This window comes from Microcaecilia unicolor, chromosome 7 (assembly GCF_901765095.1).
Source record: "Microcaecilia unicolor chromosome 7, aMicUni1.1, whole genome shotgun sequence".
Classification (NCBI taxonomy): domain Eukaryota; kingdom Metazoa; phylum Chordata; class Amphibia; order Gymnophiona; family Siphonopidae; genus Microcaecilia; species Microcaecilia unicolor.
Window position 1 is genome coordinate 276,020,324 of NC_044037.1, and position 14,417 is coordinate 276,034,740.

Sequence of the window (14,417 nt, forward strand, 5' to 3'; positions counted from 1 at the left end):
TGTGAGCAGACACTGAGTTCTTATCTTTGGATTTGTGTAGTGTGTGATTGCAGTTTCCAAAGATTTTTGGTATTGGAGATCTTAGTGGTTTCAGCTATTCCACTAGCAACATTCCATGTAGAAGGCCGCGCAGGCTTCTGTTTCTGTGAGTCTGACGTCCTGCAGGACGTCAGACTCACAGAAGCAGAAGCCTGCGCGGCCACATTGGTGATCTGCAAGGGCCGACTTCTACATGGAATGTTGGAATAGCAACATTCCATGTAGAATCTGAAATAGTAGCAACAGTGGAGGAGTGGCCTAGTGGTTAGGGTGGTGGACTTTGATCCTGGGGAACTGAGGAACTGAGTTCGATTCCCACTTCAGGCACAGGTAGCTCCTTGTGATTCTGGGCAAGTCACTTAACCCTCCATTGCCCCAGGTACCTGTATATAATATGTAAGCCGCATTGAACCTGCTATGAGTGGGAAAGTGCGGGGTACAAATGTAAGAAAAAAAAATATCCCCCACACTTTCCCACCCCACCATCAGGCACAACCCTCCAGCATCTGTCATACCCTGCACATACGTACAAGATTTCCCCACAGACACATACCTATACATAACATAAAAATATTTATGTACCATTTCAACCAGTAGCTCAGAGAAGTTAACAAAATTCAATAAATAAACCAAAGCAAAATAAAATGCAAAAACATAAATCATTAAGGAATCCTTTTACTAATTTACGTTAATGGATTTAGCATGTGCTAACAAATTAGTGTGCGTTAAGTGCTATGCAGCCCATAGGTATGCAACGGTCTGCATGGCATTTAGCACGCACTAATCATTAGCGCGTGCTAAATCCATTAGCACACCTTAGTATAAGGACCCCTAAGTTTCTTAAAATGTTTTGACAAGCCAAGACTTCACTACCTTTGAAAAAATAAGTAATGTTGTTTAAACCCCCCCCCCCCCCCCCCCCCCCTGTTTACTAAGCCACTCGGCAACACCGACATAGCCCATTCAAAGTGAATGGGCTGTGTCAGCATTAGCACACCACCAGTCTCTAGCATGGCTTATTAAACAGGGAGTAAGTCTAATATCGGATGAAAGAGAATTCCACAAAACTGAACAATTTCTTGCATGAGGACTGTAGACTACTACTACTACTACTTATCATTTCTATAGTGCTACAAGGCATACGCAGCGATGTACATCATACACAAAAGACAGTCCCTGCTCAAAGAGCTTACAATCTAGATAAGACAGGTAAACAGATAGAACAACTAAGGGTAAGGGAATGAAGAGATGAGTATAAAGGACAGGGTAAGTGAGTTAGGAGTCAAATGCAGTGGTAAAGACTCAGGGATCTAGATGCTGGGGAACTGTAGTTTATTTACTTGGGTTGCATGGCTGGAGCTGCAGCCTGTTCTGAATTGTAATAAAGCAGCTATGTACGGAGTCCTTTGGCCATATAAAAATGTAAATACCACACATAAAGCTTTGAATTCATATAATTGTCTTAGGGCCCTGTTTACTAAGCAGCGTTATAGGCGCGTTAACGTTTTTAATGCGTGTTAACCATGTACGTGCCTGCAATATCCCTATAGGCACCTACATGGTTAGCATGCGTGCTAAGTGTAAGCGTGCTAAAAACACTAACGCACCTTAGTAAACAGGGCCCTTAGATTTTAAGTGGTATGTTTGGGTGTTGTTTAACTGGTGTTAACGTGCTTTCCTATCTTTTTTATGGTGTTTGTAGTAGTAGTAGGTTTGTTTTTATGCTTTGCTTATGTTTTGTAAACCGTGTCATTCTGCATGCAAGAGAAGTGGTATAGCAAACTGAATAAATGGATAAATGATAAACTGAATTCAATTTTTGCAGCCATAGGAAACCAATGCAAGGATCTGAAAAGGTGTGTAACACTGTCAAATCTAGATTTATGAAGAAGTACCTTTGCAACCATGTTTTGTAAAAGTTCCATTCTAATCAGACAGTTCTTCAAAAGACCAATGTACAGCGAGCTACAATACTCTATATGCGAAAATATTAAAACAGGAGCTAGTTTTTGTATATCATCCAGAGAAAAATACAAATGAACTTGACACAGGAATCATAATTGTAAAAATACTGAAGATATTCAATTTTTAGTCCAGGCTATGAATCGATACTCAACTTGTCTATCTATATGAATCACATATTAAAATATGCCTCTTTTTTACCATAGCATCCACAACCACCAGCGGTATCGTGAGACTTATAGAACAGAATATTACGGGCCGGGTAGAAATTCTGTACAATGGACAGTGGGGAACCATCTGTGATGATAACTGGGACCTCAATGATGCAGCTGTTGTATGCCGAATGATGGGCTATCCCCGTGCAGTTCAGGTCTTCACTGCACAGCCAGGTAAGTCCAAAAATATTGGCTGGCTATGGTGTAACGCAGTGATATTCTCAGTGGCGTTCCTAGGGGCGCTGACACCCGAGGCGGATCGCCGATGCGCCCCGCCCCCCGGGTGCAGGGCCCCCCTCCCGGAACAGCACAACCCCCCCTCCTGGTGAAATAACCCCCCGGGTGCAGCGCGACCCCCCGGCGAAAGAACCCCCCCGGGTGCACGCCGCTGGGGGGGTGCCGCGCGCCTGTCGGCTCTTCGTTTCCATGCTCCCTCTGCCCCGGAACAGGAAGTAACCTGTTCCGGGGCAGAGGGAGCATGAAAACGAAGAGCCGACAGGCGCGTGGCACCCCCCCAGCGGCGCGCACCTGGGGCGGACCGCCCCCACCGCCCCCCCCCCCCTTGGTACGCCACTGGATATTCTATCTTTATTTATTTTGGGCCTAGCGGCTTCCGTTTTCTCTTTTCCCTTTCCACCTTCTTCGGAATCTTCTCAGACAGGGCTATAGACCCACCAGCTGTCATTCAGTTACTTGGGGGGGGGGGGGGTTCCATTTTTATTTCCTTTCTCATTCAGCAATCATCTAAAAATTATTTTTTATTTAACAAACTTTTCTAATGAATTTAGGGGGTCTTTTATTAAAAGCTAGCTTGAATTATCTGCAACAGGTCCCACTTTATTCCTATGGGCCCCGCCACAGATAACTCAAGCTAATTTTTAGTAAAAGACCCCTTTAATGTCCAATTTATGTGTTTAGCCTTGCTGTGGAGAGATGACCTCTAAGGATGAGTAATTCATTCTCCATACCTGTGCAGTATTTATTTATTTATTACATTTGTACCCCACATTATCCCACCTATTTGCAGGCTCAATGTGGCTTACAGAGTGTTATTATGACATAATCATGAGAGGATAATAGATATAGTCGGTGGTAGGACGAAGATATTTAAAGAAAGAGAAGAGGGTGTTAAGTTGGGTGATGTGGGAGGTGTAGTTGGTTGTGCGGGTGGGTTGTGTAGTGATTTGTGTCTTTAGAGGTTCTTTTTATAGGCTCTGTTGAAGAGGTGTGTCTTCAAGGATTTGACTTCTCCTCTAAGACAGAGGCCTGGGCCAGTGCAAATGATTTTATTTAGATTTTGCTCACACCTTTTCCAATAGTAGGCTCGATGTGAGTTACATTCATGTACAATGGGTATTTCCCTGTCCCTGAGGCAATGGAGAGTTAAGCGACTTACCCAAGATCACAAGAAGCAGCAGCAGTGGGATTTGAAGCAGGCACCTCTGGATGTCAAGACCAGGGCTCTAACTACTAGGCCACGCCTACACTCTAATTTGGAGGCCCTGAAATTTTGGAACTATTTTAGGGTTCATATCTTTTTATTAAATCAATTAAATTGCAAGCCATAGGCGCCCTGTATAAGAGGCTTGCCCAGCTGTGACCTTCCCCGCCTGCTTTCTCCTCCAATGTGGCCCCACCTGTACAGCCAAGAATAAATGGTATCTTCCGCCTTCGCCCCCCACCCCCCAGCTGAGCCCACCCTCAACTCCCAAACATGCCTTCCATTCCGTTCCCAACGCAGTCACCCTGCGTTTAAACATGTCATTTTAAGTCGCAGCGGCAGCTCGAGCCCAGTCTTTCCCTTCCCGCTCAATGTCCCGCCGTCCTCTGATGACGTATTTCCTGTTTCCGCGAGGGCGGGACATTGAGCGGAAAGGGAAAGGCTGGAGGCGAGCTGCTACTGCAACTTAACACGTTTTAAACGCAGGGCGGCTGCGGCAGGAATAGAATGGCGGGCTATTGGGGAGCTGAGGACAGGCAGGTGGGGCTGGGTTACACCTCAAACTGGGGGGCTGAAAAGGGAGGCTGGGGCAAGTCACCAGACATGGATGGGAGGGGAGGACAGGGCAGGGGCAAAGGAGAATCGTTGGACATGGATGGGAGGGGAGGTCAGGGGAGAGAACAGAAATCACTGGACATGGAGGGAAGGGTAGGGGAGAGCAGAGAATTGCTAGATATGGATGGATGGAGGGGCCAGGGGAGAGAGGAGATTTGCTAGATATGGATGGAGGGAAGGAGAGAGAGGAGAGTTGCTGGACATAGATGGATGAATGGAGGGGAGGGCAGGGGAGAGAGGAGAGTTGCTGGACATAGATGGATGAATGGAGGGGAGGAGAGTTGCTGGGCATGGATGGATGGAGGGGAGGGAAGACAGGAAGGAGATGCATATGGAACATGGATGGAGGGGAGGGAAGAGAGGAGAAATCTGGTCATGGATGGAGTGGAGGGGCAGGGAAGGGAGGAGAAATGCTAGATGGAGGGGAGGGAAGACAGAGGAAGTAAATGCACATGAATGGAGGGGAGGAGAGTGAGGAGAAATGCTGAATATTTGGCGGGGAAACTGCTGAATTTTAGGGCTGGATCGGAACACTTTAAGTGCAGATGCTGCAACTGGAGGAAGGATAGGGACAGGGCTACAGATGGTAGACAGAACACATAAGGACACAGGAGGATGGTGGACATGGTAAGTGAAAAAATATCAAATGCAAAGAAGACACCATAAAACAGAAGACACTGGGACCAAAGCGAATAGAAAAACCAAATGCTCAGACAACAAAGGTAGAAAAAAGTATTTTATTCAGAATTTATTAATTGGAATATGTCAGCTTTTGGAAATGTGCATCTGTGATATTTTGCACGTAAGTTTCAATTTCTCTAGTATTGCTGCATGCCGAGTCTGACTTCTTGAGGTAACTTTCCAGTTCAGTATTTTGCCTTCATATGATTTCTAGTTCCTTATGTCATATCTGTTGTCATGTATTTTTCATGTGTGATCAAGGTGCAGTATTCTGCTAGCGTGGACTATTTGCAGCCCTTTTGGTTTTGTTTTTTTCACTAGGTAATGTATTGGTGTTTTAGAGCCTGGTGTAATTACAGTGCTGCCTTTCCATGCATAAGGTTGTAGCTCGTCCTGTCCTTGGAATTAGTGCTGTTATGGTTTGCTAAGGTTCTGAGGGTGTTTTTGCACAACTTTGTGTATAGTGTATTGCAGTGGAGAGATTGTGTGTCGGCCGTACTAAGGTGACATCAACACTTTAAATTAATTTTAGTTTGTCATAACATCAGACATAGTTTTATAATATATTGGAGGATCTGATGTTGAATTTTTAAAGGTATTAATTGTGACTATATTACTTTTATTTATTTATTTATGTTTCTGTGTGTTGTCAGACAATTATGGATGTAAGCCCTACCCTGGCACTACCCCTAACCCCGCCCCCTTTAGCCTCCCCAAACAGTTGGGCCATTGACCGCCTATGATGCAAGCCAAGACAGAAATACAAAACTTTTATGACATATTACATTTTGAGAAAGAAACTGAAACGAATAGGAGCAGTTGAGTCAGATTTTTAGCTTTAGAACTGTGAAAACATTTTAAAATCCCATAACCAAATTAATTTGTGGGGTAATATTCACTCCGCAGCAGTATGCAGCTTGTAAACTGCTCCCAGTCACAGCCAAATGGATATTCAGTTCCAGGACATGCATGGTTCCCATGGGTCGGTGCATTGGCTGATATTCAGAATGGTGCCCAGTTAACTCAGCGTTTGAAGTTAGGACAGCATATTTTCTATAACCTAATTCTGGAACCCTTTTACGAAAGCGTTTCTGCATGGCAACCCGGAACTACTGCTGGCCCAAAGTGGCCACCAGTGGTAGTTCCGGCTTGAGCATGTGCCATTTCTGGTGCACCGGAAAATATTTTTAGAATTTTTACCACCACGTTAACCTGGCAGTAATTGGGCAGCACCATGCTCTGCCCAGTTAACGCAGGAGCCCATACTGCCACCTCAATAGGTGGCGGTAAGTGCTCCCTGCCGCATGGCCACGCAGTAAGAGTAATATTATCGCATGGCCATTTTATGGGGGAGGGGCTTTTTACCCACTGTGGTAAAAAAAAACTTTAAAAACGTATTACGTTTAAGGTCTGTACTCTGGTTCATAAAATCATTCACGGAGATGCTCCGGCCTACATGTCAGACCTTATTGATTTACCACCAAGAAATGCTAAAAGATCAGCCCCGCACATTCCTAAATCTTCACTTCCCCAGTTGTAAAGGACTAAAATACTACTACTACTACTATAAATTATTTCTATAGCGCTACCAGTCGTACTCAGCGCTTCACAATTGCACATGAAGAAAAGACAGTCCCTGCTCAAAAGAACTTACAATCTAAATCAGGAGCACGCAGGTGTGGAATGCATTGCCATTTGACCTGAAAAAAATTTACAATCTAATCAACTTTCGTAAATCACTGAAGACCTATCTCTTCAACAAGGCATACCACAATGATCCATAATAGGAACTGTAACGCATCTTACTTACCTGATATTCTGAATGCTTTCTCCCTATACCTTATTGCTTAATTCTTTTATATCATTCATACTCTTTATATAATACCAATTGTATCTTTTACTTTGGAATGGCGATCTACTATGTTATCTATATAATCTATTATGTCAATAATATTCTTTATGTAATACCAATTGTATCTTTTATTCTGGAATGGCGATCTATTATGTTATCCACATAATCTATTATCCGCCTCATAATCGAAAGTGAAAGACGCCCATATTTCAACCCAAATCGGGAGATAGGCGTCTTTCTCCCGTGGGCGACCAAATTGGTATAATCGAAAGCCCCTTTCTCTTACCCCCTACCCAACTTATCATTCCACATATTTTATCTACCCTCCAGCCCCATTTTCACAATGTTCTTATCCCTTTCACAGGCCTGTCTCTTTCTCTTATCCCTTTTTCAGTCCCCTGTCTCTTTGTATTGCCTCCTAACCCTTTCTTCCCTTCTCAACCCCTGCCTACCCTCAAGAAACTTCTCACCCTTTCCCTCCAGGCTCTTTTCCCTTTTCCTTACTCTCTCCCTCTAGGTACTAAACCAGTCATCTCATTTTCTCCTTCACAGCTCTGTTCCACCAACGTCACCTCCCCCTTCTCTCCTTCTCACTCACTTTCTCCTTCCAGATACTCTTGCTTCCTCCAGAGGTTCTTCCATCCTTCTCTCCCTCTCCCACAAGACATTCTTCTCCCATTCTCAGTCCCTGCTTTCAAAAGACATTCCCTCTTTCTCAACTCTTGGTCCTTCTTTCCAGATGCTCTTTCCTCCGCTGGTGTCATCCCTCCCAAGCTCTTTTATCTTCTCATCCCTCTTCTCCCTCCCTCCCACTCTCAGCACTGAGTCTGAACTCATCCCACAGATACCTGCCCTCCTGCTCCTCCTCTTCATCTCCAGGCCCAGCAGCAGGAAGCACATTTAATTGCAAGTTATCTTCTGCTGCTGTCAGGCACAGGCTCATCTGAGGATATGATTTGCTAGACATAAGTACATAAGTACATAAGTAATGCCACACTGGGAAAAGACCAAGGGTCCATCGAGCCCAGCATCCTGTCCACGACAGCGGCCAATCCAGGCCAAGGGCACCTGGCAAGCTTCCCAAATGTACAAACATTCCACACATGTTATTCCTGGAATCTTGGATCTTTACAAGTCCGTTTAGTAGCGGTTTATGGACTTGTCCTTTAGGAAACCGTCCAACCCCTTTTTAAACTCTGCTAAGCTAACCGCCTTCACCACTTTCTCCGGCAACGAATTCCAGAGTTTAATTACACGTTGGGTAATTCTTAACATAAGACTGGCCTCACTGTAAGAGATTATGTGCGGTTGATGATTCTCTTACAACCTACAGCCTACATTGACAATAGAGCAGTGACGTACCAAGGGAGGGCGGTGGGGGCGATCCGCCCCGGGTGCACGCCACTGGGGGGGGGGTGCCGCGCGCCAGTCGGCTCTTCGTTTTCATGCTCCCTTTGCCCCGGAACAGGTTACTTCCTGTCCCGGGGCAGAGGGAGCATGAAAACGAAGAGCCGGTAGGCACACAGCACCCCGCCCCCCCCCCCAGCGGCGTGCACCCGGGGAGGGGGTTCTTTCGCCGGGGGATCAGGGGTTCTTTCGCCGGGGGGGCGTCGCGCTGTTCCGTGGGGGCGCTGCACCCGGGGGGTGGGGTGCATCGGCGATCCACCCCGGGTGTCAGCCCCCCTAGGAACGCCACTGCAATAGAGCCTCAAGGGCTGTAATTGGCGGTGCAGGTTCCACTACACAGTCACTGCCCTGCTGAAAGTTGGGTAGTCTCTATGGCATAGAACCTGGTTCTATGCCATAGGGAAAGAGAAAAGGGATGGAATATGATATACCACCTTTCTGTGGTTACAATCAAAGCAGTTTACATATTATATACAGGTGCTTACTTTGTACCTAGAGTAATTGAGGGCTAAGTAACTTCCCCCGAGTCACAAGGAGCTGCAGCAGGAATCAAAGCCAGCTCCCCTGGTTCTCTGCCCATCTAACTATCAGGCTACTCCTCCACAGGGAATCTACCACAACTGAATGCTGAATTATGAAGTTTCAGTGATATTCTGCCCTATAAAAACTGAGCATCCATTGATTGAACTGCAGTTTCTTGTTGGAGATAATTGCCAGATATGCTTAGCAGAAAGTACAGACCTATTTCTCCTGCTTGACTTATGCCTGTATTCTTTATCATGTGTAGGAAGTGGACAAATTTGGCTGGATGAACTGAAATGTAATGGAAATGAAGCATCTCTGCTTTCGTGTAGCAAACCTTCATGGGGAACACATAACTGCAATCATAATGAAGATGCCGGAGTACAATGTAGCTGGTAGATGGCTGCACACACAGGAGACTTTCAACTTCTTCTGGAGCAGAAATCTAAGCTCAAGATGAATGATCCAGCCACCCATGACTGCCGCAGTGGTGTTAACACTGGCAAGACCGAGCAGAAAAAAAATGCAAAATGGCAAATTGTGCTGGGTGTAAAGAAACAGTGTCGTATTCTGTATAATCCAGAATATGACACTGTTTCTTTTTTTGTTTGATTTGGTGATATTACACGATGGACTACACTCTGGACTGAGTTAATAGAGACAATCAACACTTTGGCGGGACAAGAAAATTTACAGATAAGTTATCTATCTTTGTTGAATATGGATATATCTTTATGAGACCAGCTGTGTCATCAAGTTAAATTAACTAGTAGAAGACTCCTTACAATATCGGAGAAGTAATTTACTGCTTGCTAATTACCTTATTGAGATCTTATTCAGTTATCTGGGGATTTACCAACTTTGAACAGATTATTTCATTAATAGGTTTCACATTTTCAAGCAGTATGCTGTAATCTTAATGATTGATCGCAGGGGTACCCACCATTAGATGTGGGTTAATGTCTAGATACTATTGAGAACGCTGAAGTGCGATGATGGTTCTCTGCTCAGCCAGTCACTTTTAATATGACTGATGGGCGAACTGAGCACTTTTTCAAAAATTTCAAAAATGTATATAAAAATATTGCACTTGCAAAAAATAACAATTAATAAACGAAAAAGAAAAATTGATGACATATAAACCAAACCAATAAGTATATAAGAATAAGGTTCATAGATATCTTGAATTTGTGCTGAATTAGTAAGAGATATATTTACAACTGGAATTTTACCTACTTCTTTATATATATTGTGACAAGTAATGTTTTTTGTCAGATTTTTTGGGGGGGTGGGAGGGGGTTAGTGACCACTGGGGGAATAAGGGGAGGTCACCCCTGATTCCCTCCAGTGGTCATCTGGTTATTTAGGGCACCTTTTTGTGCCTTATTCGTTATAAAAACAGGTCTAGCTTAAAATGTCTTCGTTTTAGTCCTGGACGGTTTTGTTTTGTTCCATTATGGCTGAAAAATGTCCAAGTCTTAGAAACACCCAAGTTGCGCCCTGAATACACCCCTGGCACACACCGTTGAGATTTGGATGCACTTCTGGCAGACTTCAGAGAAAAACGTCTAAAAATAGGTTTCAAAAATACTGAGTTGGACGTTTTTGTGAGAAAAACGTCCAAATGCTGCTTTATGCCACTTTTTAGATATTTTTATGTTTTGAAAATGAGCCCGATAGTAACATAGAGGGGCATAATCGAACGTCGCCGGCCAAATAGTTTGCCAGCGATCTATTGTGGCGGCAGCGCTACAGCTGGCCGGAACCGTATTATTGAAAAAGATGGCCGGCCATCTTTTCTTTCAATAATACGGTTTAGCCCGGCCAAATGCCAGAGATCGCCGGTTTTGTTTTTCAGTGATAATGGAAAACAAATGCCGGCCATCTCAAACCCCGCGAAATCCAAGGCATTTGGTCGTGGGAGGAGCCAGCATTTGTAGTGCACTGGTCCCCCTCACATGCCAGGACACCAACTGGGCATCCTAGGGGGCACTGCAGTGGACTTCAGAAAAAGCTCCCACTGCATAGCTCCCTTACTTTGGGTGCTGTGCCCCCCAACCCCCCCCCCCCCCCAAACCCACTGCCCACAAATGTACAACACTATCATAGCTCTTAGGGGTGAAGGGGGCAACTACATGTGGGTACAGTGGGTTTTGGAGGGCTCCCATTACCAGCACAAGTGTTACAGGTGGGGCGGGGGGTGGGCCTGGGTCCGCCTGCCTTAAGTGCACTGCGGTACCCACTAAAAGTGCTCCAGGGACCTGCATACACACAGGCCTCTAGGACTTGTTGCTGCTGTATAACCTTGGCACACCAGTTGACACCTGAAGACTAATCTCTTTGAAAAAGTCCTTTATTTGAATAAGCACATTTACTCACAGTTAACTGCAGATCAGAGGTTGTGCCCCACTGGCAAAGAGTCTCCCTGGTACTGAGATTAGCAGTAGGTCAGAGCTGGCAGAATGGTATACAATGCCCTCTTTCAGCAACATTCAAGGTAATAACTAAGTTCTCTAACGTGGGTAACACATGAAAGGGATCTAAAACTGGCTTACAAAAATGGCCACTACCTCATGCACTACCGGAAACAAAACAGGGCACACTCTGACCCAGTTAGCAGGGGGAAAAGCACCATGGGAGTAGAGCCCACTACCCTACACCCACCACAATGCATTGTTGATGTGACTCTGCAGTGCACCTAACAGAAAAGGTGTCACACTCACCCGAGAGCCACATCACAACCAGGGAAAGCCTGTCAGAGGATAGAACACATTCTGCTGTCATGAAGGTGGGTACGGCATTTGAGGCTGGCATAGAGGCTGGCAAAATATGTTTATAATTGTGTTTTTTAGGGTGCAAGGGGGTTGGTGACCACTGGGGGAGTACGGGGAGGTCATCCCCGATTCCTTCCAGTGGTCATCTGGTCAGTTGGGGCACCTTTTTGAGGCTTGGTCGTGAAAATAAAAGGACCAAGTAAACCCGGCAAAATACTGCTTAACGCCACTTTTTTTTCCATTATCCGCGAAAGCCGGCCATCTGGTAGCCACACCCATGCCTGCCCATGTCCTGCCTTCACTAAGCCGCTGACACGCCCACTCAAACTTTCGCCGGTGAGGCGACGGGAAAGCAGCAATGCTGTCAAAAACGCCGCTTTTAAGAAATCGCCGGCCATCTCCCGATTTATGTTGGGAAATGGCCGGCGATCACTTTTGAAAATAAGTTTGATAGTAGATGACAGCATATAAAGACCTTATGATCCATCCAGTTTGCCCAACAAGATAAACTCATTATATATATGGTGTAATGTGATACTTCATATGTTTACCTGATCTTGATTTGTCCTTGCCATTTTCTGGGCACAGATCATAGAAGTCTGCCCGGCACAGTCCTTGTTCTAAATTTCTGAAGTTGTCGAAGCCCCTGAAAAGCTCCACTCTAGCCCATCCAAATCTATTTAGCCACGATCAGGGCACAGACCTTAGAAGTCTTGCCTAGCACTGACTTTGCTTCCCAGTTAGCGGTGTTGCTACCTAATTTCCGCTAAGCTTCTTTGGATCCATTCCTTCCAAACAGGATTCCTTTGTGTTTATCCCAAGCATTTTTGAATTCTGTTACTATTTGCATCTCTACCACCTCCCGCAGAAGGGCATTCCAGGAGTTTGACTGAGTCTGAGCCCAAGTGTAGTAATCAAAAGAGCGGATATCCTTCATCAGCTTTGGCTGGCTTTTGAGATATGTGTGAAAGTCTTTGCAAGTCATATGCAGCAAGGAGGGAGGTGCTGGACCTGGAACTGGAGGCAGTATAAAAAAGGGTGAATGATGGGCCATGTCGGGGGAAAAGATAATGGACCACATCGGGAGCAGGAGGAGAGAGAGGAAATGTTGGATCATATGGGAAGTGGAGGGAAAAAATAGGAGGGATGCTGGAGAGGGAGAGGGGTAGGAAACAGAAAGAGATGCTGGACATGGGGGGGGGGATATATAGGGGGAGAAATGCTGGACTAGGGGGAGAAGAGAGAAACAATGAGAGCTGAGGTTGGCAGATGGTAAGATAGGAGAAGGGGGCATCATGGTAGAAAAATGGTCTGGTTCCATGGCTTTGAGGGGATAGGGACACAGATGATGATGGACCACAAAGAAGGAGTGAATAAAGACACAGATAGGAGATCCTGAACGACCTGGGCAGGGGGTTAGTAATGAGACAAATGGGTCTGGGATGTTGATCATAGGGTGGGCCTAGAAACAATGAGAGGGAATGCTGGATAAGGTGAGAGGACAAGAAAGACAGAGAGAAGGTGCTGGACATGGAGGCAAGGGACTAGAAAGACAGCATATTTCCCCATGCATAGCCCTTTCTCCATTCCCGTTCCCTCCTCCCCCCGCCACTGCCCACCCCCCTCAGCCCAAGCCTCAAAAAGTCTCTCAATTCCTCTTACCTTGAGTGTACTGCAGGATCACTGTCTACTGGTTTATTCTGAGCTTTACCAATCAAATTGAACAGGCCTTGGTTAATACCTGTCTGTGTACCCAGCACCACTCACTCAGAGGGACATGCTCTTGTTAAAACCTCAGAACCTGAGCACAGTTAAATGTAATTAGTACATGGACAGGAGACCATCACAAATAACCAGATGCTGTGGATTAAAGGTGATAATTGCAAACCTCTACAATAGTCTGCCAAGAAAGGTCACTGGGCTTGCGGTAAAGCCATGACCTCCCAACCTTCAACCCCCCCCCCCCCCCCCCCCCCCCACCACCCGAAATGGAATAAGAAAAATAACTGTATCCTGTTACTAGGATTTAATTCCCCGTCACCAAGTATACCAGATTGATTGAATTCATGCTTTTATGTGTTCATTTTTGACTATTCTTTACGCTGGTAACAAAATTGTAAGATTTATGTCAAGCTCTACCTGAATCTCTTCATAAAGGCAATTGATAAATCCAAATAAACAAAGCTGCTTCTGTTGTACATACAAACTGCCAACACTAAGTGGAGCTCAAGGATTACCATTCCATCAGCTGGAAGAGTTAAGCACAGGATCGGCAAGTTTTGACAAGTAAGTGACCCGGAGTTTAAAATAATCTGCAGCAAAATGCAACTTTCATTTACAAATCTGAAAGGCAGAGTGCCCCCTACAAACTATAAATTGGCACTCCCCCTCCCCCTCAGCATCTCCTTATCCCTCCTTCTCCTGCTAAGGCTGCTAGTAGCACTCTACTTGTGCTGTTGTGCAGTACAGGAAGGAACTTTACTAAAGCATGCCTAGAAGTGGCCTGCGCTGGTGTAGGTGCACGTTTTGGATGCGCACGGGTCCGTTTTTCAGTGTGCCTGGGAAAAAAAGGCATTTTCTTGTGGCCGAAAATGGACGTGGGGCAAAATTAAAACGAGCATGCGTCCGTTTTTGCCCTGAGACCTTACCGTCACCCATTGACCAACGGTAAGGTCTTGCCCACCTACCAGGCAGTAAGCGTCAGCATGCATAAACTGCTAATTACCGCCAGGGTAAGCACCGCATGTTTTGGACGCACATCAAAATTGGATTTAGTGCCCAGGGCACGCAGTAGCCGGGCAGTAGTTCCAATTTGATGCATGTTGGATGCATGTAGGCGCCTACGGGCCCTTGTAAAAAAGCCTCTTAGGTGCAAGTCTCACAGTCTCCTCAGGCTTGCACCAGAGTCC

General features: G+C 45.5%; 1 protein-coding gene across 3 annotated transcripts in view; it reads left to right on the forward strand.

The window, feature by feature from the left end:
* MARCO (macrophage receptor with collagenous structure) overlaps positions 1–9,854 on the forward strand; it is a 67,931-nt gene extending 58,077 nt beyond the window's left edge. The window contains exons 12-13 of one of the 3 annotated variants that reach the window (XM_030210610.1): positions 2,208–2,390; positions 9,000–9,854. In XM_030210610.1, the coding sequence (XP_030066470.1) occupies positions 2,208–2,390; positions 9,000–9,133 (317 nt within the window). In that variant the 3' untranslated portion in view covers positions 9,134–9,854. The remainder of the gene's footprint in view (positions 1–2,207; positions 2,391–8,999) is intronic. The other 2 variants (XM_030210611.1, XM_030210609.1) reach the window with 2 other exon arrangements.
* Positions 9,855–14,417: the final 4,563 nt, after the last annotated feature.